At 39.6% G+C, this 22,775-nt stretch overlaps 1 protein-coding gene across 12 annotated transcripts in view; it reads right to left on the bottom strand.

Moving 5' to 3' along the window:
- The window catches only part of LOC102008930 (cytospin-B), a 278,140-nt gene that overhangs the window by 98,745 nt on the left and 156,620 nt on the right, over positions 1-22,775 (bottom strand). For all 12 annotated transcript variants that reach the window (XM_005399302.2, XM_013522199.1, XM_013522201.1 and 9 more), the window contains one exon: positions 2,503-4,079. In XM_005399302.2, coding sequence (XP_005399359.1) covers positions 2,503-4,079 — 1,577 coding nt within the window. The remainder of the gene's footprint in view (positions 1-2,502; positions 4,080-22,775) is intronic.

Genomic DNA, 22,775 nt, shown 5'->3' with positions numbered 1-22,775 from the left:
CCAGCACTCAGAGGTTGAGCTATATAGTGAGTTCAAGGCCAGCCTAAACTGCATAGTGAAATCCTGCCTTAAAAAAAAAAAAAAAAAAGAAAGTAGAAATAAATTAGAAATTTAGAAACTAATTTAACCAGTTCGTTGTATTTATGAAATGTGGCCAGACACATTCTGTTCTTCTGCACAGAAAGATTAAATATGGTAATCCTGTCAATACAGGTTTACATGCATATTCAACCATGTGTAAAAATGAAAGAAAAATGTGAAAGCACATACAGCAAACTGTGGGCAGTTTTTTCTCTAGGTGGTAAGATTAAAGGTAATTTTTCTTTTTTATACTTTTCTGTATTTTCTGAATCTTATGTAATAAATATATCACTTTCCCAGAAAAAATAAGTTCTTTTTTAAGATTCCAAATTATTTCTCATTGACACATGTACTTAATGTAATGCCGATCAAAATACCAAAAAGACAGATGAGAGACTGACACAGGACTTCAAGAAGATGCACCTGGGAGACTAAATATTTTGCAAAGGAGTCAATGATAAAGGAATATTATTTTATTAGGTAACAATGCAAAGTTTCACTTATCTACCTACAATGCAAATGAGTGCCTGGCTAGTAACACCTAATAAAACTGCTTCTATACCTTCAAAAAAAAAAAAAATCTGTCAATTTAGAAAACAGGCAGTGATGACAACTCCTAACACAATGTATTCTTGGACTTTTTTGGGGGGTAGGGGCAGGAATACTGGGAATTCAATTCACAACCTTGCGCTTGCCAGGCAGGTGCTGTTACGCTGAGCTATATTGCAGGCCCCACAATGTATTAATAAGGCCACCAGAAAGCAGACTGCAGAATCAATGTACACAGTGACAAATCTCTCAATGAAGCGATAAAGAAAAGTCTCCAAAGGGGGCTATGGCACAAGTTGTTTCTTGAAACAGTAACAAGCCCTGAGATAAGGTGGAAAGATGCTTTTAATCTCCTTTTCCAGTAGACCTGTAAGTCATGCACTCAGAACTTGGAGCAGACCAGAAGAGGAAGTCATCTGTTTGCACCTTCCCAGGGACTCTCTGTGAGGTGAGCAGAGTACCAATACAATTACTATCAATCTTGCAACACAGAACAAAATTTCAGACCCATCAAAAGGTTATTAAAAATGAAACAGCTAATCATTTATTTGATCTTGAGCGGGGGAAAGTCTTTCCAAGCTAAATATTTTTTTTAAATACAGGAAATTTTTAACAGATTTGAGTAACATAATTTAAGCCCAAGTGCTGGCAAGGGCTCAGGAAAACAAGCACTCTCATGAACTGCTGGTGGGAACAAACTGGCATAATATTTCTGGAGGGCAATCTGCTGAACGTGTTGAAAGTCTTTAAAATGTTTATGCTCTCTGACTCACTAAGTCAACGTCTAGGAATTTCTCCTAAAGAAATAATCAGATATTAAAAATGAGTTTACAATACTAAAAGACCGGAAAGAACACAGACGCCCAATAATTTATGTACGTCCAACAACAGGGGACTAAGGGAATAGAAAATAATTATATAATAAAATATTACCTGGCCTTTAAAAGAATATTTAAGAGTATCTGATGGCGAGAATATGCTCAGATAATATTAACTGCACCAAAAAAATACTAACATGTACCATGTACTGAGCTTTAATTTTTTATGGGGACTGAACCCAGGAGCTTGTGCATGCTAGGTGAGCACTCTACCCCTGAATCATATTGCTAGCCCAGGGTGTGAACATACACACATACACAAATATAGATTTGGAAGAAAACTCAAAATAATGGTTTGTTATTTCTTGGTGGGAAAACAGGATGATTTTAATTGTCTGCTACTAACAGCTAAAAGAATGTTAGGAGATCTGGATACCTCTCAGTCTTGTTCAAGGATCAGCTCAGCTGCCACCTCTTCAGGACTCCCCATGCCTCCAATATTGTTTGTTTGTTTTTTGAGACAGGGTTTCACTATGCAGTTCATACTGGCCTTGAACTCATGGAGATCCTCCTACCTCAGCCTCCCCAGTGCTGGGATTACAAGTGTGCGCCACCATACCTGGCTATAAGGACTCCAATATATACTCAGAATCCCTCCTTTGTACTCGACTATGGTCTAGGCAGAAATTTCCTGCTATTTTTACTTTTTTGTGATACTCAGACCTGAAACCAGAGCCTCTACTCATGCAAGGCAAGCACTCTGCCACTGAACTACACTCCCAGCCCTACATTCTTTATCCCTGTATTACCCTGTCTGATACGATTTACTACACCACAGGTATACTTTGAATTGCTCATAGCCAGAAGTTTAAGTTTTTCCCCCTTAAATCCTCAATGCTAACCCATGTAGAATCTAAACAGGTCTTTAAGCTACAATGTTGGATTTATTAATGAAAATGAACAAATGATTTCCTCTGCTCTACGAATTCAAAGGTCAAGGAGACAAACATCAACAAGGATGAGTGAATATCAATAAAACAGTATCTCTTCTTACCTTAGCTAGCAGGCTTGAAATGTGTTTAATTTCACCATTTGCCTTTAGCAATTCTTGTCTGAGCTCAGTGCAAGACAGTTCCAGTTGATCTTTCTCAGCTCGCGCTACTTTCAGCATTTCCTGAAGCTCACAGTTCTCTGCGGTCTGCCCCAAGGTACTACTGGGCTCCATGGCTTTTTGCTTCTCACCTTCCAGGTGAGCCTTCAAGGACCCATTCTCCATCTTCAAGCCTTCCAGGGTAACTCTACATTCTTCCAGAGTTGTGGTCATTGCATTACTGTTACACCGTTCTACTTCTAGAAACCCATTCAGCTTTTCATTTTCTTCTTTCAGGTGCTTGATCATATCCAAAGCTCCTTGGTTTTCTTCCTCAACCTTCCGTAAGCTACAGGTCAACTGCTGCTGAATGTTGAGCAGCTTCTCTCTTTCAAAGCGGCTCTTCTCAAGAATATCTGTGCACTTCTGCTCTAGCTCAAGGATTTTCCCTTCTTGGGTGCTGGACTCATCATTCTTCACTCGCTCTTGTAAAAGGTTTATCAGTTTCTCATTTTCTTGACTTAGCTGCTCTGCCCGCTCTCGATGCTGGTGGAAAGACGTCTCTAAAATAGTCTTCTCATCCACCAGCTTCTCGTTCTCAGCTGTCAGTTCCTGCACCATTTGTTGCTGATCGGATAATTCTTGCAGAGTCGCCTGTAGCTCCTCTGCAGTGCTGTGGTGATTCTCTTCCATCTTCTGTATCTTTTCTGTGAGGGAAGCAAGTGACAGCTCACTCACATTGTTTGGGGAACTCACAGTGGTCGAACACTTGGAGTTCTTAAAAGGATTGCTAGCGGAGGACAGGGGCCGAGATAGGGTATCAGTGGTGATGTGCTCAAAGTCTGAGGCATCTGGTGACAAAGAAGCTTTGGTAACATCACTGCTTGAAGAACCAGATGTCCGTAATGTATTTCCATATGTGTTTTCCTTATACTCATCGATTTCACTTGATAGTTCATTCCCATTTGGGCTTCCAAAGCTTGAATCTTGAGTTATAGATGTGGGGCAGCTGCTGTCACCAGTATGGCTTGCTGCCCCTTCTGAATTTGGTGACTGCTCAAGGTAAGTCAGTTTTTCCTTCAAGACTCGGTTTTCTTCTTCTAGGTCAGCAAGTTCTTTCTGAAAGGTCTTGTTCTTCTCCTCAAGGGTTCTTATCAAAGGCTCTGTGCCTCCTGATGGAGCTGCTGTTCCATCTGAACTTGGGTCTGAAGCATCTGTCCCCTCGGTGCTCAGGGCCCTTCTCTCCTTGCATTTCTTTAGTTCACTTCGAAGCCTGTTGATTTCACTATCTTTGGCTTTGGCTTCTGCTAGAAGTTCCCGAACTTGGGACTCAAGTACAGCCTTCTCTCCCCCTTCACTCTCTTGCTTGAGTTTTGCAGAAGTGGTCCTCAGGTGCTTGGTAGGGGTGTGAGTGCAGGAGGAAGTTGGACTGGACCCCGATTTCCTTGGGTTGGAGGGACCTCGTGAAACAGACCTTTCTCTTGAGACAGCTACTGAGAGTTCCCGGGGAGTTGGAATGCCTGTCCGTTTGGCTGTTGGAACTAAAGACACAAACAGAAGAAAAAAAAAAAAAATGAAGGGAAAAAAAAGCAAGCACTTTTGTAATGAAAGCCAAATGATTTCAAAACACATGGCACAGTGGATGGTATGGCTGTCATCTTTCATCCATTTCCTTCTCCTTTAGATAGTCACTCAGTTCTGACTCGGGTTTTGTACCTCTTCCTACCACCCTATTTGTTGATGTGAAGCTGACTCTTAGCCTGATCTGCTCAGAACAATCCTATCCCCAGCCGTAGTTGCTATTTTCGGGCCAGCACACACCTGGATTAAGTTCAGTGAACACAAGGAAAAGTTTTCAGATATGGCTGTAAACATCACTGGAGAAAATATCAGTGAGAAACATCAGTGAGAAAGCATGTGGATATGGAGGTTGCTGGCTACCACGGGGCACTCAGAGGAGAAAGGTGGGACTGTAGATGATGGGGTACAAAGAAGGAAACCAAATTCCTAGTGGCACTGCTGAGCTGCTAAGTCAAATCAACACTGAATATTGGCCTACTAACTGGTTTCCTGTATATATCAGCCAATGCATATGCTTAATATAAGTCACCTTGAACTGGGCTTTCTGTACCTTGCAATTTAATACAGCTGAACTGATAATGGCAACTAAATCACAGCCTTTTGACAAAATATATTTATTGTGTATTTCTTAATAAAAACTGGTAGAAAATATCATTATCGACATATTTTGACTGAGTACAAGTTTAAAAAATCAAAAGAAGGAGACGCCATTGGTGGCACATGCTTGTACTCCCAGTACTCGGAGGATGACACAGGAGGATCACTGTGAGTTTGAGGACAGCTTGGGCTACAAAGTGAGTTCAAGGACAGCCTATATAGCAAGACCCTGTCTCAAAAAGAGCAAAAAAAAAAAAAAAAAAAAAACCAAAAGAAGGGTTGGGCATGTAGCTCAATGTTAGAGCACTTCCTTAGTATGTGCAAGACCTGAGTTAAAGCACTGAAAAAAAATTTTTTTAAAAAGGAGGAAGAGGAAGAGAAGAAGAGAAGAAACTAAAAAAACCCAAAGAAATCACAAAGCATAAACAATACTAAAAACTGATATGATCAAGTGATGTACCACTTTTAACAAGTGAAAAGCATGTGCTCATTTGTATGCATAGAACCAAGAATAAATGATATAAAGGATGTATTCTGTATATCTACAGAACATTTATAAATGTTAAAGGGATTTATATGACAGAAATAATACAGAATTTAGAATATGTATAATGAGATGTAAGTAATCTAAAATTTTTTCTGCTATACTAAAGATAATACCAAAAAAAATTTAGTGGTGAAAACCCAGATATCAATCTCCTTTATGCTCTGGACTTGAAGCTCACTTCTGAGGCTTCAGGGAAATGAGAACTCTGGATCTATGCAACAATGGCAAGGCTACTTGATGAGTCCAGGCTGACTGGAATAACTTGGAGGACTGTCTCCAGTAGCAAAGGATTACAACAGTAGCTGCCAATCTCTAGGTCTCTCTAGCATGGGAGAATGCACACTCAGATTGGCTGCAACCCTGGTGCTAATACAAATTTGGAACTGAGCCTGAGCCAGCTGCTCCAAACCCACCACCAAGATTGTGAGCAGCTGCTCAGTGGCAGCAGCTAATCCGAAAGGCTGACTCAGCAGTGACTGTGCACAGGCAGACAACAGCACTGCTCAGCTTCTAGCAGGGAGCCCTTCTGAAATCACCATACCATACAGGCCATGTTATCACGAATATACAGAAACTATAGCTTTTAAATTAACTTTTCTAAGTTAAGCTCCTGGGACACTGAGTACTGTAATAGATTTTTTTTAAAAACCACCTTTAGGCATTCAGATGCCTCATTTGCATCATACTAAATTACTCAACGAAGAAAAGAGTTGTTTAATTATTCTTGTAAAATGAAGATTAACACCACTAAGCAAAAAAATGTTTTAGTAATGCCATTTCTCTAGAATGAAGTCATCTTGGCAAAGACCATGATAAAAACTGGAGGGTAATGATGGTTTCACCATAACTATAGTCCAACAGCCAAACCCCAAGACAGTATCACAGCAGCATCTGCCATTCCTAAAATACCAATTAGGGCTCCTCTTCCTCCTTCCCTGCTTCTTTCCTTCCTTTTCTCCTTTATTTACCTCCTTCCTTACTTCTTCTTCTTTTCCCCCTTTCCCCATTCCTCCCTCCTTTCCACTTTCAGTCATTTGCTGGTTTCACAGATGAGGAAAACTCAGAACAGTACATCAACTGTCATACTTTTAACTAGAGTTAAATCCCTTTTTCTGCCAAATCTGAGCGCTCCTCATGTTACCTATGCCTTATCTACTCGGGTTCTTTTTTTTAAAGCTCCTTAGTCACTTGTATCCTTTATTACCTCAATACAAAGCCCAAATATTTCCATTTTTAAACCTCTAGAATGTTACCCTGATATTTAAAATACCAATATTTAAGTTTCATATTAAAGGTATTGTACTGTGAAAACAGACCTGCTTAAATATAGTTTGAATAATTGTGGGGCTACTTACTGAGAGAAGATTTTTTTAGAGAAGATTTTTTTTAGATTTTTTAAAAAATCAGCAAGGTGGAATTTTAAAAACCTTAATTTACAATACACTGTAAACTTCAGACAATCACAGACCAGGTGAAAAAAAGGTTTTTTTTTAGATGTTCATAAGACTTTTTATCAGATTTTCTTAAACACCAAACCCATGTTTATTTATGAAATATAGCTCGTTGTGTAATTACAGAATATTCAGTCTAGTTGTATTTATACATCTGTTCTTTTTTAAAACTACACCTGTTTCTGGTTTCTAGAGGCTCTTCCCATCTCTGCACACACCATTTCAAAAACTACAAGGAGAAGTAAGCACATTTAGCTGCTAAAATTCAACATCTGACCAAACTAAGACTGGTGCCTGGCTGCTCTGGCAGTGGGACACAGCCTGACACACCTGCTCTGGACATTTAAGGAAAGAAGTAAAGTGGCCTGCATGATGTTGTTTTTCCTATTTAGTGTAGGAGTCAATAAATCATAAACATTCAATACTATGTTAGAAAACAGTCATTGTTTAGATGAATTCTGCCCATATCTAAGCTAAAATAAATATTCTTAGCAAGTTTAAAGTGGACTAGATTAAGCTATGCTCAATAAAGTAGGTGTATCAAAGGTATCTTCAAATTAGTGTTTTCAACATACGATGGATTATCAGGACATGCCCCTCTGTAAGCTGAAGGGCAGCATATATGTCCTGTGAGTTAAGTCTTCTTGCTAAGCAATGTATTCCAAAGCCCTCAGAGTGGTCACACCTCCTTACATAACACATTGTCTCAAGGTGACACTGGGATTTAGAAAGCACTAGGCCGAGGGCTGGGGATTTAGCTCAGTGGCACTGCACCTGCCTGACAAGTGCGAGGTTGTGAGTTTGATTCCCGGTACCGGAAAAAAAAAAAACGAAACAAACAAACAAAAAAAAGAAAGCACTAGGTGGAAAAGAACACGGGCTGGTTCTGCCAGCACACTCATGTTTTCTGTCTTCTTCCCAGCCTCCTACTCATTCCCACCCAGGACGCTGTCTGTCTCAATGCTGAGGTTGAAATAAAAGCTCCACCTCATAATCATGAAGACCAATACACTAAAAACAATATGTTTAATATAGTACATTTTTAAATGCTGGTGAAAGTTATACTGTAGTTTATCACAAGTATTCCCCAAAGACTCCATCAACGCAGCCTCTCCCCAGGTGATGGTACCTTTGTTTTTGTTGGCATCTGTATACAAGTCCAAAGTCATGACCTGTCTTCCACCCAAACAGACCATGATTTGGTCCAGTCTTGTGTGTGCCTCCCTTTCCTACTGTGTGGCAGACTTCTAAAGAAAAATCTTCTTGGTTTTCTCAATAGCACCCATTTTTTGTTGCTAGCACCATGGAGGTTGCCTCTCAGAAGCCAGATGTCTCATTCTCTCTTCTTCTATTGTAACTATTTTCCTGGTGCTTTTACTCAACCTTAAGATCTTAAACACCACTGATTACTGAAGATTCTGAAATTAACTCTTATATGGACCTCTTTTCTTCAGAGCAATGAATCTCAGAGTCAAGCTACACATTTGAGAAGCATAACTAAATTATCCCAAAAACATCTCAAACTACACAAAAGGGAAATGAAGACTGAGAAAAAAAAGAAAAAAAATGTGCAAAAGGATTCAGAGCCATGCCAGAGAGAAGGCTAATCTATATAGGGCACTCAAGGGAGTTCTCACTATTGACAGGTATGAGATTCACAGTAGCATGTACCCATGAAAACAAGAGCAGGATGTTACAAAAAAGTAGCATCTCTTTCTACAGTAAGAGAAAATGCTCTAAAATTTTTTAAATGCTCGAGAAACTAAATGATTCAACAGGTGGGATAATATCCAAAATGAAGTAATTCTCCTAATGTATAGAAGAAAATGAAAAAGAGATGGAAGTAGAAAAGATAAAAGACACAAGGGTCAACACAGAAAATAAAATAACCAGTTAACAGAAATTTCAGAAATACAGACCAATGTAAATAGAGCAGAGGAAATTATTAAGAAGAGAATTCTCAGAAGTTGAAAAAGACAACTTTCTAGATGCATGTCAAACAAAATTACTCCTTGGTATTTAACCAAATGAGGTGAAAACACTATATCCACACAACAAACAAAACACAGCACACTGACGTTTATAGCAGTTTTACTCATACTGGTCAAAACCTGAAAGCAACTAAAATGTCCTTCAGTAGGTAAACAGATAAACTGCAGTACATCCACACAGTGGAATATTATTTATTACTAAAAAGAAATGAACTATCAAGCTATGTTAGTCACTCTGTCACTATAATACCTGAGGTGATCAATTTATAAAGAGAAAAGATTTATTTTGGCTCATAGTTTTAGGGGTTCAGTCTATGATGGATTGACCTTGTTGCTTTTAACTTGCACATCTCAGAGGGAGCACATGGCAGAGCAAATCTGTCCACCTTCCTGCCAGGAATGCAACAGAGACAGAAAGAGTACACAATGCCCAATCTACTTGGAAACATGCCCCCAATGGCCTAGAGACCTCCTGCAACCTTGGAAAAGTCTGCAGCACCTCTCAACAGCACCAAGCTGAGGATCAAGCCTTCAACACATGGGCTTTGGGGGTCATTTATCAAAATCAGAGTACAGGCAATGAAAAGACACAGAAGAACCTTAAGTGTGCGTTACTAACTGACAAGAACCAACCTGAAAAGGCTATATTACACTGTTTGATTCCAACTATATGGCATCTGGAAAAGACAAAACCATGGAGACAAGCCAGGTACAGTGGTATACACCTGTAATCCCAGCACTATGGCAGGCTGAGGGAGGAGGATTGCAAGTTTGAGCCCATCCTGGGCAACGTAATGACTTAGCAAGACTCTGTCTCAAAAAAAAAAAAAAAAAAAAAAAGGGCTGAGGATGTAGTTCAGTGCAAAGGCAGTGGTTTCAATACCCACTATCACACACATTCACAAATACACACATATACGCACACACAATCAGTGGTTGTCAGGGGTTAGAAGGAAGGAGTGATAAACAAGCAGAACACAGAAAAACGGGGGAGGCAATAAAAAAATACTCTATATGATAGATACTAATGGCAGGTGCATGTCATTCTACTTTTTTCCAAACTCACAAAAGGTATACCACTAATGTAAACTATAGACTGTGGGCAATAGTGCTATATCAGTGTAGGTTCACTGATTATAATCAAATATGTCAATATGGTAGGGAAATGCTGACAATATAGAATGCTCCATGTGTTTGGAGGCAGCTTTAGGGGAACTGCGTTTTTGTTCAATTGTGCTTGTACTTAAAACTCATCTAAAAAATAAATTGCATTTTTAGACCATGTAAGAAGAATTAAGTAGTTATGTTTGAGAAGATGGACAAGAAATGAGAAAGGGTGGGGCAGCAGTGGTTCTGCTTTTCATAAGCTCCTTGTTCTTGTTCAATTTTTAGATCTCTGCATATATTACTCTGATTATAAAAATTAAGAAAAGGCAATGCAAATGTTTGTGAGTAAGTGTGGAAGCAGGCAATCAGTAGTCCATTGGTTTTACAGTCACTGATACTTTGGACTTAGAACAAAGATAAAAAGTTTGAGGCAAGTCAGCAAGCAGATACTGCCATAAAGAAGGAATGAAGTCTTTTATCACATCTTGGGGCCTCACCTTGACTATGAAGAAAAATTTTTCTATAGCCGGCTGTCCTTTAAGTAATCTAAATATAGTGCTTTCTAGAGATTTATATAATCTCATATTAAAGTTAGTAGAAATTCTTTAGAAATGCAACAGGAAAAAAAAAACCACTAAAGGTCCTACACTCAACCAAATGAACAAAATTACTTACTTTGCTTTCTTTGTTAAAAGCGAACAGCATCAATGTTTAGAAGTGGTTTTGATAAATGTATCCCATCTTTTTCTTCCTTAGTTCAGGCTGGCCTTGAACTTGTAATCTTCTGCCTCAGCCTCATTTTTCTTCCCCAGAATGCCATAATAATTTTGCTCATATTCCCTTACTTAGCAACTTGGGTTAAAATTTAAAGCTCTTGTAAATCTGTGTCTTCCTTTTCCCCAAATATTCACACTGTACCATGACCAGCACTCCAGAATAAGAGGGACAATAAAGCTTCGAACAAAAGACCCCTAACACTCAGAAGGGGGCTCTGGCCTAGAGAGGACACAGAGACTGCTCTGTGTTGGGTTACAAGCAAGATACAGAGGACACAAAGATGCAGTGTTTCTAAGAGATAATGGCATGGTCTGACCAGCTTCTCGTGGCCGGCCCACACAGCCGGCTGCAGCTAGCCATCTCCAGAAGCCGAAACTCAAAGTGGCTCTGGAAGGGCAGTTCCCAATGTGCGAAAGTCTGAGAAGTGCAGAGCAGGCAGGCACATCGAGCTTCTGCTGAAACCAAGATGGCCACAGAATGCCTGGCCCCAGAATTCACTCTGTAGACAGCATTCACCTCCTTGCCCATTGTGTGAGTCAAATGAAATCCTCACTGCCCAGCTCAAGAGCTTGGCGCCTCTGAACAGAAACGCCCCAGTACTGAGAAAAGAAAGCCCACAGTTTCCAGGCAGCAAACACCAAGAATGAGAAGTTGCTGAGGGTGATGAGTCTCTAATGAATAATAAGGTCTGTCTCTCCACATGCAGCTCTGCATCCAAGAGATAGAAAAAGCTTCATTTCCAGGTTCGTGGGGCTCAATGCAAGTTACAGCAGCCTCTTCTAGATCAAAGTGGACACAACTCTTGAAAAGTCCACCCTTGACTTGGCTGTGGTCACCAAGAAATTTCCAAGCTCTACCATTAAAAGATGTCAAATTCATCTGAGAATTAGATGAGTTGGCCCACTGATTCCTACTTATTTCAATTAACATTGCTTTTTTTTGGAGTTTTTAAAAATTATTCGTGGATCAAAATATAGAAAGAAGCTTTAAAGAATTGTCTATGTTTTTCAACGTTTTTTATGTAAGAAATGGTAACAGCACTTTATATTTACTTACTACTTTGGTGTTATTATGTTGTTGTTGGTTTTGCTTTGCAATTCTGGGGACCAAATCCAGGGCTTTGTGTGCTACAGGAATGCTCTGTCATGAACTAAATCCCAACCTACTGCTTTGGTTTTCAAAGCATTACCACATATTCTTTATTTGAGGCTTACAAAAAGCAACTGGCAAAAGTATTATTATTTGAGGTTGGGTCTTGCTACGCTGCTCAGGCTGCCCTACTCCTAAGCCTGGAGTGATCATCCTACCTGAACCTCCCAAGTAGCTGGGACTATAGGAGTGCCCGACTTTTGTTGAAAAGTTTTATTATCATCATTTTACAGATAAGGAAAGCAAAGTTCTGAGAGGCTTCAAATTTTCCCAAGGATCACACAACAATTCTTCTGCTACCTAAGGAAGTACAAAATGCTATTTTAGAACTGGAAGAAACAAAAATCATATAGCCTAATTTTTCATACAAAGTAGTATCAATGGCATCCAACTTCGGCTGCCTACTACTTATTAAACTACCATGTTCCAGTTAGCACTGAATATTTTCAGTAGAAGAGAACCCAGCCTTAGACAGGGCCTTCCAATGTTGAAGAGTTCACACAGTTGGACAATCCTTCTTTATATGAAGCTGACTTCTTTATATGAAGTCTTCACTGACATGGCACACACTGGTTCTAGTTCTGAAACAATCTGGAACCACAAAGAACAAATTTATTGCCCCTTTCACATGTTCTCTGAGTACCTGATGGCAGATTTATTTTGTATTGATCTTCTACTTCAAAATATTCCTAATTCTCTCTACCAGGCCTCACAGGACATGGAGTCAATTCATTGGATCAACTGCCTAGAGATTTCTCACTTACCAACGTCTCCTGAAACGTTATCCAGACCCTCAGATACAATGTAGACATGGTCTTTATGGCTTAGATATCTTTGGTTTAGAGGGGAAAAAAATCTACATACACACACAAATAAAGCTTGCAACAATACAAAAGTTTTCGCTGGCGCCAGTGAAACTCTTTCATGTCAAATTGAGGTCTATCTCAAATGGTAGATGTTCTCAGGGTCAATTTCTTTCCATTTCTTGCTCCTGCCTTCTTCACAGCCCCCTACATCAATAAGCTGGCTGCCCTCAGTCAGTTCTACAGCTTCATCAACTCTGAGCCTAGTGCCATACTCCTCAAATCTAGTAAAGCAAGTTAATGATCTCCTAGGAGCCTCAACAAACATCTCCCCAAATCTCATTCTGATTGCCTCTGAGCCATTCCCGATTCACTGAAACCAAGATTTTAGTACTGATCCATTGCAAGCGGGAAACTGATGAGTTATCCAAGGAGAATTCCTGACAGAAGAAGAAAGTAGAAGCTCAGAAGTCAAACAAAAAGTGTCCAAATATGGTCTGGTCAATGCTGAGCCAGTTCTCTGGTATATAGTAAACTAGTATACAGTAATACAGCAGCTAGAAATGGTATACTCTCCTTATTGGTGGGGCATTGCAGAGCACCTCAGTGAGTGCTTAAAACTATGGATAGTATTGAACCCTGTATATGTGGTTTTTCCTTCTAGAAACATTCCCAGGAAAGAGTTTAATTTATAATTTGTGTACATTAAGATACTAAGATTAATAAAATAGAACAATTATGACAATATGTTGCAATAAAAGTTATTGAAAGTGGTCTCTCAGTTTATTCTACTGTGTTTTTTCTTTTTCGTAGTCATGATGTCAGATGACACAATATCTATGCTTTGAGATAAAGTAAGGTGAAAGACAGAGACGTTACCACAGTGTTAGGCTGTTTTAACATGAGGGTTACTTAAACACAAGCATTTCAATATCTCTGTGACTGATCTTATAACCAAGATGAATACTAAGATGACTGGGTGAGTAGTTTAGCTGGCATGGATACACTAGGGGGAAAAATGGTTCATATTTATGGCAGGATTAAGTGAGACAGTAGGAAATATCACGATGCTTCTCAGAATGGCAAGCAGTTTCAGACTCTGGGATTATTTTTGGAATTTTCCAGTTAATATTTTTTAACTGTAATTGACTAAGGGTATCTGAAACCATGGAAAGCAAAACTGGGTGGCAGGGGGTAGGGCTACTGTACAGTAAAACAGTTAAAAACCAGCCCAAAAAAGCTTTAGGCTCAAACGCGCAGTATTAGGCAACAATTAAAGAGGAAATCACATAAACTACTTAGCATAAATTTAGCATAGAGAACACTTAAAAGACAATGTTAAATGGAGGAAAATAAACACAGGATATCAAGTTTTAAGACTATCATGACAGGGCCTGGGATATAGCTCCGCAGAACAAGCGCCTGCAGGGCAAGTGCAAAGTCCCGAGTTTGATTCCTGATACCACAAAAAAAAAAAAAAAGAAAAAGAAAAAAAAAGAAAGAAAAAGACTGTTGTGACTGCCAGTAGGCAAGCATTTCTGGATGTAATGAGTAGCTAGGGCCCTCCAGGAATAAATAGATTTCTTCATCACATTTATATTACTGCTTACTGAAGCCCAGCGTTCAGTTACCATTAGTTCAGAACACGTTTCCCCATAACTTTCACAGCTTGACAGAAGTCTGTGGGTTTGGAATTTGGGGAGAGCTTGGCTAAAGTGTTCTGTCTTAGATGCTTGTAGTTCCATGTTGGTTGGGGCTATAGTCATGTGACTATGTGACAGGGGTGGATATGCCAGCTAGCTCACTCACATGGTGTCAGATGACACCAGCATGACAGTCTCACAGTGGTGACTCTTTATAGAATTACTCAAGGCTCCAGAGGCAAGTATTCTTGCAAACCAGAAAGAGCTGCATGGCCTTTCATGGTCTCAGCAATCACGTCAGTTGCTTCTTCCCTCCGTTTAGCTGGGGCACTCTCAGGCCTGCAAGGTGCACATCCGTGATGAAAGCTGTGAGGTCACACTGCAGACGAGCATGTGGGATGCCAGTAACGGCCATTTCTCAAAAGTACAGTCTGTCACACCTAAGCAGGCTAACGGGAGAGCTCTCACAAAGGCACTCGCTGTGTGCCTTTATTTCCTGGAATGATGTTTGCATCTCTGGAGTGCCCAAGCATGGAAGCCAGTGTGAAATCTACTACCAACTGCCCAGCTCCAAAGACAGGAAAGACCACTATGAAGCCCCCTCCCTGCTAAGTACAGGACTCAATATTCTGTACTTCTAGACTTGGCTGGTCCCATTTCTTCATTCCAGTGCAAATGAGGCAAAGGCACAAGTTAGAAATATTTTTTGCTTCACCATGTCCTTCAAAATCAAGCTAAGACTGATGAAAATATGTTCAGCAATTTACCATGGAAAGAACACAATGATTTTTCCTCTATTTTTGACTATTAATTTTAAAAACTACAAACTAACCTTTCTTACATATATTAACTCATTTAAAACCCTATACAGTAGGTACTATTTTTATACCATACATATTTTACCAAGGAGGAAACTGAGCACACCTGGATCAGATAACTTGCCCAAGGTTCCACAACTCCAGCTGGGATTCAAACCCAGGATTGCAGGCTGTAAAGTTCACACTAAACTCCCTACCTCTTTGCATATAGAAATAATACATTTTCTTTCTAAATGTGAGATAACCAAAAACTCCTACAAGGCTGCAGTAATCATTATGAACAGCCCTGAAAGAATGAGTTCTTCCAAGATTCTCATGTTGATACAAAACTGCCTAGTCTCGCATGGAATCACAACACACAGTGCACAGGAAGGACATAAAGTCATAAACATTCCTTTGTAAACTGTTTTGTCACTTTAGAATACACTTTAGTTACAACCTTCTAGAAGATTATAAACAGACCTAACTTGTTATTTTTAATAATATAAAATTTCCCTAAGAATGATGCACTATAATTTATCCAAACCTCTCCTACTGAAGGATGACATTCAGATTGTTCCTAGACTTGGGCCACTACAAAAAAAAGTACTGCGATTAGCAAATTCACTACATATACATATACTGATGCTTTTATTTCTAGAGGTCACTACATATACAAGTAATGGCGTTCTTATTTCTAGAGGTCAGAAACTTTAGATTCTGCAAAAGCAACATGTATTTTTCAATCTCAGCAGCTAATGCCAGCTTGCTTTCCAAAAAGACTGCAGTAATCCACATGACATTGGAAACTTACAAGAGGGACTGTCTCTGTACCTTTACCAGCACTGGAAATTTTTCCTTTTGACTGGTGAAAAATGGTTTCCTTTGTCTTGCATTGCTATGATTATTACTAATATTAAATACCTCTGATTTTCACCTTTCCTCCACTTTTTTTTTGGTCATTTGAATTGCTCATCATCCTATTACTTCTTAACTTCCACCACCACCATCTCTTTTGGCATTTAGATTTTATTTGTTTATAGGTGTCTGTGGTGGATTGACAACTGCTGGTCAATGTGTAACACCCAGCTGAACTGATTCAGCGTGGTGCTGGGTGTGGAAATTCCACCTAAGGATTGTCGCCAACAGCATAAAAAAAGAGAACTGGAGAGGAAGCTGTGGTGCTGTTGGTTCTCCTAGAGAAGCTCATCACACTGGTTTTCCTGATATGTAGTGATAATACCTCAGGTTTTATATTTTTTCTAGGAACAATTTTGTGAATTCATATTTTGACAGAAAATTGCCAATTTCTTCCAGTTTTTCAAAAGTATTGTTGTAGAATTTCTTATGTCTTTCATACCTGTAACCAAAAGACTTTTATTTTTAGTATTTTTCCTTTTTTTTTTTTTTGCCCTTTTGGAAAATAGTATTTGGTTGTATTTCTCTATCGTTTTATGTCTTCTATTTCATTCAAGTTTTACCAAGTTTTCTTCCTTTTTTCTCTTTCCAGTTTTGTAAACTGCTTATTTCACTCATATATTTTCAGTGTTTTTTTTATACTAATAAAAGCATTTATAATTACACATCTTTGTAACTACACTTTAGTTCTATTCTACAGATTTTCTTACAAAACTCTCTACTTTTGTGCTCGCTTTGGCAGCACATATACTAAAACTGGAACAATACAGAGAAGATTAGCATGGCCCCTGCACAAGGATGACACACAAAACTCTATTTTCTATGTATTGCTATACGATTTATAATTCCTGTTTTGACTTCGTTTGGTGCACAGATTGTTTCAATTCCATGGTAGTTTTCTAAAAACCTAATTATCTTTTTTTTATTACTAATTTCAATGGGTTAAAATGATAGACTGCACATAAAATTGTATTTTATTGTTTTCTGCAACAAAGTACAAGATTAACTTTTATAAACCCTAGGTGAAGAGTATGTGTGGTCCTTGCTCCACAATCTTATTGAGTACATTGCTATTGCCTCCATATTTTTGTTTTGTTTCCAAGGTTGAAAACCAGCAGCCTGAAAAGCCAGGTATATTTTGTTGGGCTAGGAAAGTGCTTTAAAATGCAGGAGCCACACTGCCTCCAGGTAGGTGTGCCCAATCCAGTTCACTGTGCCATGGCTTCCACTCCCTCAGATTCACACTATCCTACTCCCTGTGGGGACCCGAGCTCACAACGTGTCCTACCTGACCTGCCAAATCAGAAAAGACACCTAATTAACATCTCCTGTTACAATATGTTTTTAAAGGAATTATCTCATGCCTAATTTTTTCTATATGTATGTATTTACTTCAAAAAAGTTAAAGACAGAAAACATATTTTTGGTTTTTATCAGTACACAGTACCCTTCTCTGTCCTGTTCTGTGCTTTTCTTCTTGCATTCAGCTTTGTCTGGTGCTAACATAACTGATTACTGATTTTTCATAGATGAATTTCACTTCAAAGTATTTATTGTGGTACTCTTTATTTGGTTTTGTTGCTTCCAGCTTTTTGGATTTTGTTTTATTGTCTGTTAACTCATATCTTTCTTCCTTCTCTCACTTTTACTGTTTCGGTATTTTTTTTATTGCTTTCTCGCTTGTTTAGCCCTCCTCCTCCTCAATATATTATTCTGAGAATCTGAGAATACAGCTGAGTACCCCTTATTTGAAATGCTTGGAACCAGGACCTTTTCAGATTTCAGGGATTTTTTAATTTTGAAATGTTTTCGTAGACTTTACAAACTGAGCATCCCCAATACAAAAATCTGAAACTGAAATGTTCAAAAAATGCTCCAATTTTTTGATCTACTTAAAATTAGGAATATGCAAACTATACCTCCCCCCTCACTCTGATAATGGTTGTCGACCATTCCTAACAATATTAACCAAACTTTTACCAAAGTTAAATTACTCTACCTCTATTACTCAACAACAACAAAAAAAGAGCTTTTAAGAGAAATTTTACAACTGAATCCTTGAATATTTCCACCTGTAGTCCTGAATTTTACTAAGATAGCTTAGATTTTTTTCAGTTCCAGGTTATTTTTTTCATTTTTCCCTGGTAGTGGAATTCCTCTGAAGAACCCTCATTTCTTACCTACGTGGTGAATTGTCAGCCGCACTAACACCCTCCACTTATGTACCCAACACATATAATCAATGTCATGTTCTCCACTGCAGCACTCATTGCTCACCACTGTCTCTTATGTCCATCTTCCTCCATCTTCATATTTCTACTCTGGTTCAATTACCAGTATCTAATTAAATGTGTGATAATTTGTTCAAATAGGTGACATAAATCTTTCATATCCAAAATTATCCTATTTATTTATTTATGTATGTCTTTTTGAGACAGGGTCTCCCTATGTAGTTCAGGCTGGACTTGAGCTCACTTTGCAGCCCAAGCTAGTCTGAAACTCGCAATTATCCTCCTGCCTCAGCCTCTCCAGTGTTGGGATTATAGGCGTGCGACACCATGCCTGCCTTCCTCTTGATTTATTGATTGATATCTTGGCAGATGTGATATCTGACATTCTTTCTGACTACCTAGCTTTTGATCCTTTCTTTTCTATGTTTGGAGGTTTCTCCCACCCCTGTACTAGTCTTGGTTGAAGGTAGGGTCCATCTTCCATTAAATATGCTAAAATGTAAGCTCTTGGCTTCCTCAGTGCCCACTTACAGACAGGAAGGTCCCTGACCTTGTCACTATTTACACTTGTCCTAGACTTTGATTTAAAAACTACTACTGCAGGGGCTGGGGATTTAGCTCAGCGGCAAAGCACCTGCCTGGCAAGCGCAAGGTCGTGAGTTCGGTTCCCGGTACCGGAGAAAAACCAAAAAAACAAAACAAAACAAAAAAAAAAAACTACTACTGCAAAATATGGTGAAAATGCTCACTGGCAACAATCGTGGTTGCAACAAAATCTTGATCCTGGCAAATATGGCCAAGGTGCTACCTGTGGGTGTCAATGCGAGTGGTGCATGGCGAGTGGTGCATTATCTATGCCCAGAAACACTCAGCAGTGTCCCACCTGGGCTAGTTCTGGGTGAGATCTACACCACTGCTCCTTCCTGTACAGCCTCCCAGTTTAGCTCTCCAGCCCTTCTGACAATCCCACACCCTTTGAAAAGCTAGGCTCTATGGCCCACAATCTACAGAAAAGTGCATGGCAGTCATGATTCTATGCTTGCCATTGTCTGGCTGCTATAGTAACAGTATCACTGACTGGCTGCGTATGGTGGTGCGCACCTATAATCCAAGGGTGGCAAGCTGAAACCCAACCTGGGCAACTTGGCAAGATCCTGTCTTAGCTTAGCATGAAGGCCTACTGGTTAAATCCCTTGTATGCCTCCCCAAAATCTTTAGAAATTTTTCTTCTCAAATCAACCAAATAAGCTTCTATGGCCTGGAAGTCAGCACCCAGGCTCATATGGCTGGGTTTAGCAGATCTGTATTATAATTCTTAGAGTCACTAGTTCCCACAGATTCGACTCCAGCTTCTAGCATTGTGCAGCATACGGGAATCCCAACGTCACCCTCATTCTTCTCAAAACTGACCTATCTTCCCCTATTCCTCAAAATGAAAAACAGTTATTTCTTTCTTAATATGGGTTTGGTCCTCAGCATCCAAACAGATTCTCACACAGAGGAACACATAGAGCCCTGCCGTGAATGATCAGCATCTGCAGGCCTCTTCCCCCAGACATGGGCAGCACTTCTGTCTGGTCCCACGTCTCTGAGAATAATTTGAGGAGAAGCACTCCTACTCTAAGGGAACATTCAAATCATAAACACAGATTTATGCAGTAGTATTATTTAAAACAGAGAAAAATTCTAGACCTAATAATAGAAGGGTTAAATAAATTATGATAATAGATACAAAAGCATTGCAGAGATGCTAAGAATATTTGGAAATATTAAATTATATGAACAAATGTTATAATACATTGTTAATTTGAGAAATGAATTGTAATTTATAGTATGGTTTCAACTGGGTAAAAAGGTGTGTTCGTGTGCACTTGTGTATATATGTGTGTATGTATTGGAAATATATAATGCAAGTATATACAGAAATGTCAACAGTTATTCTGAGCGATAGGATTGTGAGCGATCAGACAAAAAATATTAAAAAGTCCACTGAAGCAACTTCACTGGTCCCTTTCTTTTCAAGAATCAATTCCAAACCTATTATGATAGCATAGTCCAGTCTTAACCTATAAATTCATTTGCCTACCACTCTTCCTCAATGTATCCTGTGAACTGGCAACATCAAAGATCGAATTAGTCCTCAAAACTATTGAATCTGGGCTGGGGATACAGTTCAGCAGTACAGCGCCTGCCTGGCAAGCCTGAGGTCCTGAGTTTGATACCCAGTACCAAAAAAGAAAAACTGCTGAATTCTTTCACAAACTCATTTCTTAAGTACTGTTTCCTCCCAACCTTAGCAAGCACCTCTTTGTCCTTCAAGACTCAGCCCAAGTATCCCTCTTCTGTGAATCTTTCCCAGCAACCCTAGGAAGACATCACTGCTTCTGAGTTCCACATGTCATTGTCTAAGGTGCCACTGTGGAAACCCCACCTGCACAGCGTCTAAGGTGCCACTGTGGAAACCCCACCTGCACAGCGTCTAAGGTGCCACTGTGGAAGCCCTACCTGCACAAGGATTGCAAGCTCAAGCCCAGTCTAGGCAATTTAGGGAGATCCACAATCAGGTTTACCAAGCTTCCTCTCTTTGGTAGGCTAAGTAATGGCTTCCTAATGATGTCCACACCCCAGTCCTCAACACCTTGAATATGCTATCTTGCATGGCAAAGGATTTGGTGCACAGGACTGATGCTCTTGAGATGGAAAGACTGCCCTGGATTATCTGGTAGGCACCACGTAAACGTAAGGGTCTTACATTAGGGAAGCAGAGGAGGAAAAGAACAAGCACACGACAGTAGTCAGAGGAGGTACACTGAAGACTGAGCACAGGGCCACAAGTCAAGGGATAAACACGGTCTCTGGAGGGTCGAAAAGGCAAAGAAATGGATTTCTCCCTGAAGGCCTCCAGGAGTGTGGTGATTTTAGATTTCTAATTTACTGAAACACCAGAGAATATGTGTTTGAAGCCACTAAGTTTGGTAATTTGTTACAGCTGCAATAGGAAATCCATATGCTCCCTTACTATCTCAAGAGTCCCTTAGGGCAGGCAAAGGAAAGAACTTGGAAATGGGAAGCACTGGGCCAACATTTGGTGAGAACTGAAATGTTGCTCACATCAAGGAAAATGACTGAAAAGATATAGGAAAATGAGGGGAGGCAAAAGAAGAAAAGGAGAAGGAAAGGGCTAACATTTACCAAACCTCTAAGATTTATTAACATTTATTGAGAATCTACTAACGTACATTGCTGTAGAAACACCTACGAAGAAATATTATGGTCCCACCTTTACAGAGCATGAAAATGATTAAGAAATTATGAAACTTGCCAATGATCCCATAGCTAAGTAAATAGGGAAGCCAGGATCCAGGAATTCTGGTTCCAGAATCCATGCTATTAACTAATAAAAAGAAAATGCTTAAACATGAAGGGATTTGCAGGAATTTGTATACTTTCATAAGCCAAAGAGGCTGAATATAATTTAAATCAGACTTAATTTATTTTTAAAATGCTCTTGATTCAAAGTGTGATGTGGTTCTATTATCTAGTCTAATTCACACTTAGATTCAAATCCCATGGCATGATGCAGAAGGGCAAGTTCCAAGCATGGGAATGACGTACTGGGGCCACTCTTTGATGTGCAATCCACCCTTCCATGCTGAGCCTACAGAGGACTAGAGAATGCTCCCTGTGGCAGGGACTTGATGGACACTGCTGACACTAATGGGAGAAGCCCCAGAAACCAAAAAGCATCCTGACATTGGTGCTCCTACTGGTCAGAACTGCTGATAGGAGAGGTGACAAAGCCAGGCAGTAGCACTTAATCCCCAGGAGCAAAGCAGTCATGGTATCAAAATATTCACCATGGCTATATGGTAAATAGTCCTTTAGAAAGTCACTTCTCCATATTTTCAATACAATTTGAAAGGAAAAGACATCATTAAAAGAAAAGAAAAATGTCCTGTAATCCCAGTATTCTGGGAGGCTGAGGCAAGAGGATTGCAAGCTCAAACCCAGTCTAGGCAATTTAGGGAGATACTGTCAAAAAGAAGGGAAGGGAGGGCAGGGAAGAAAAAAATCTGACCTCAGGAAAGGCTGTTTTTCCATACAATACAGTTTGAATCTGGACTGTTCCCCAAAGACCCATGCATTTAAAGGTTTAATTCCCAGCTTAGCCCTGTTGGGAGATGGTGGGAACATTAAGAGGTGGGGCTTGATGGGAGGTCTTTAGGTCATTAGGGCTGTGCCCCTGAGGGGGACTGTAGGACCCCAATTTTTCTCTCTCCCCCTGGCATCATGGCTATGAGATGAGCAGCTCTGCTCTGACACATGCTCCCCGCATCATGATGTGCTGCCTTACCACAGGCCAAGGACCACCAATCAAAATAAACCCTTTTTCTTTATAAATTGTTATCTCTGGTATTTGTTATAGTGAAAGAAAGTTGGCTGGCACAACATGCAAAAACATCAACTGCTAGCAATAATAAACACTGGAAAATCCGGCCAATAAGCAAGAACACTAACGAACAGCATTCACTCATAGTTCTATCTATAAGAATAATGAAATGGCCAGGGATCTTACAGCTCAGTGGCACAAGTGCCTGCCTAGCAAGCGTAAGGCACTGAGTTTGACTCCCGGTACCAAGAAAAA

The sequence above is a fragment of the Chinchilla lanigera genome, unplaced genomic scaffold (assembly GCF_000276665.1).
Source record: "Chinchilla lanigera isolate Chin_1 unplaced genomic scaffold, ChiLan1.0 scaffold00066, whole genome shotgun sequence".
Taxonomy (NCBI): domain Eukaryota; kingdom Metazoa; phylum Chordata; class Mammalia; order Rodentia; family Chinchillidae; genus Chinchilla; species Chinchilla lanigera.
Note: the sequence above shows the minus strand (reverse complement) of the source record. Positions and strands in the feature narration are given on the sequence as shown.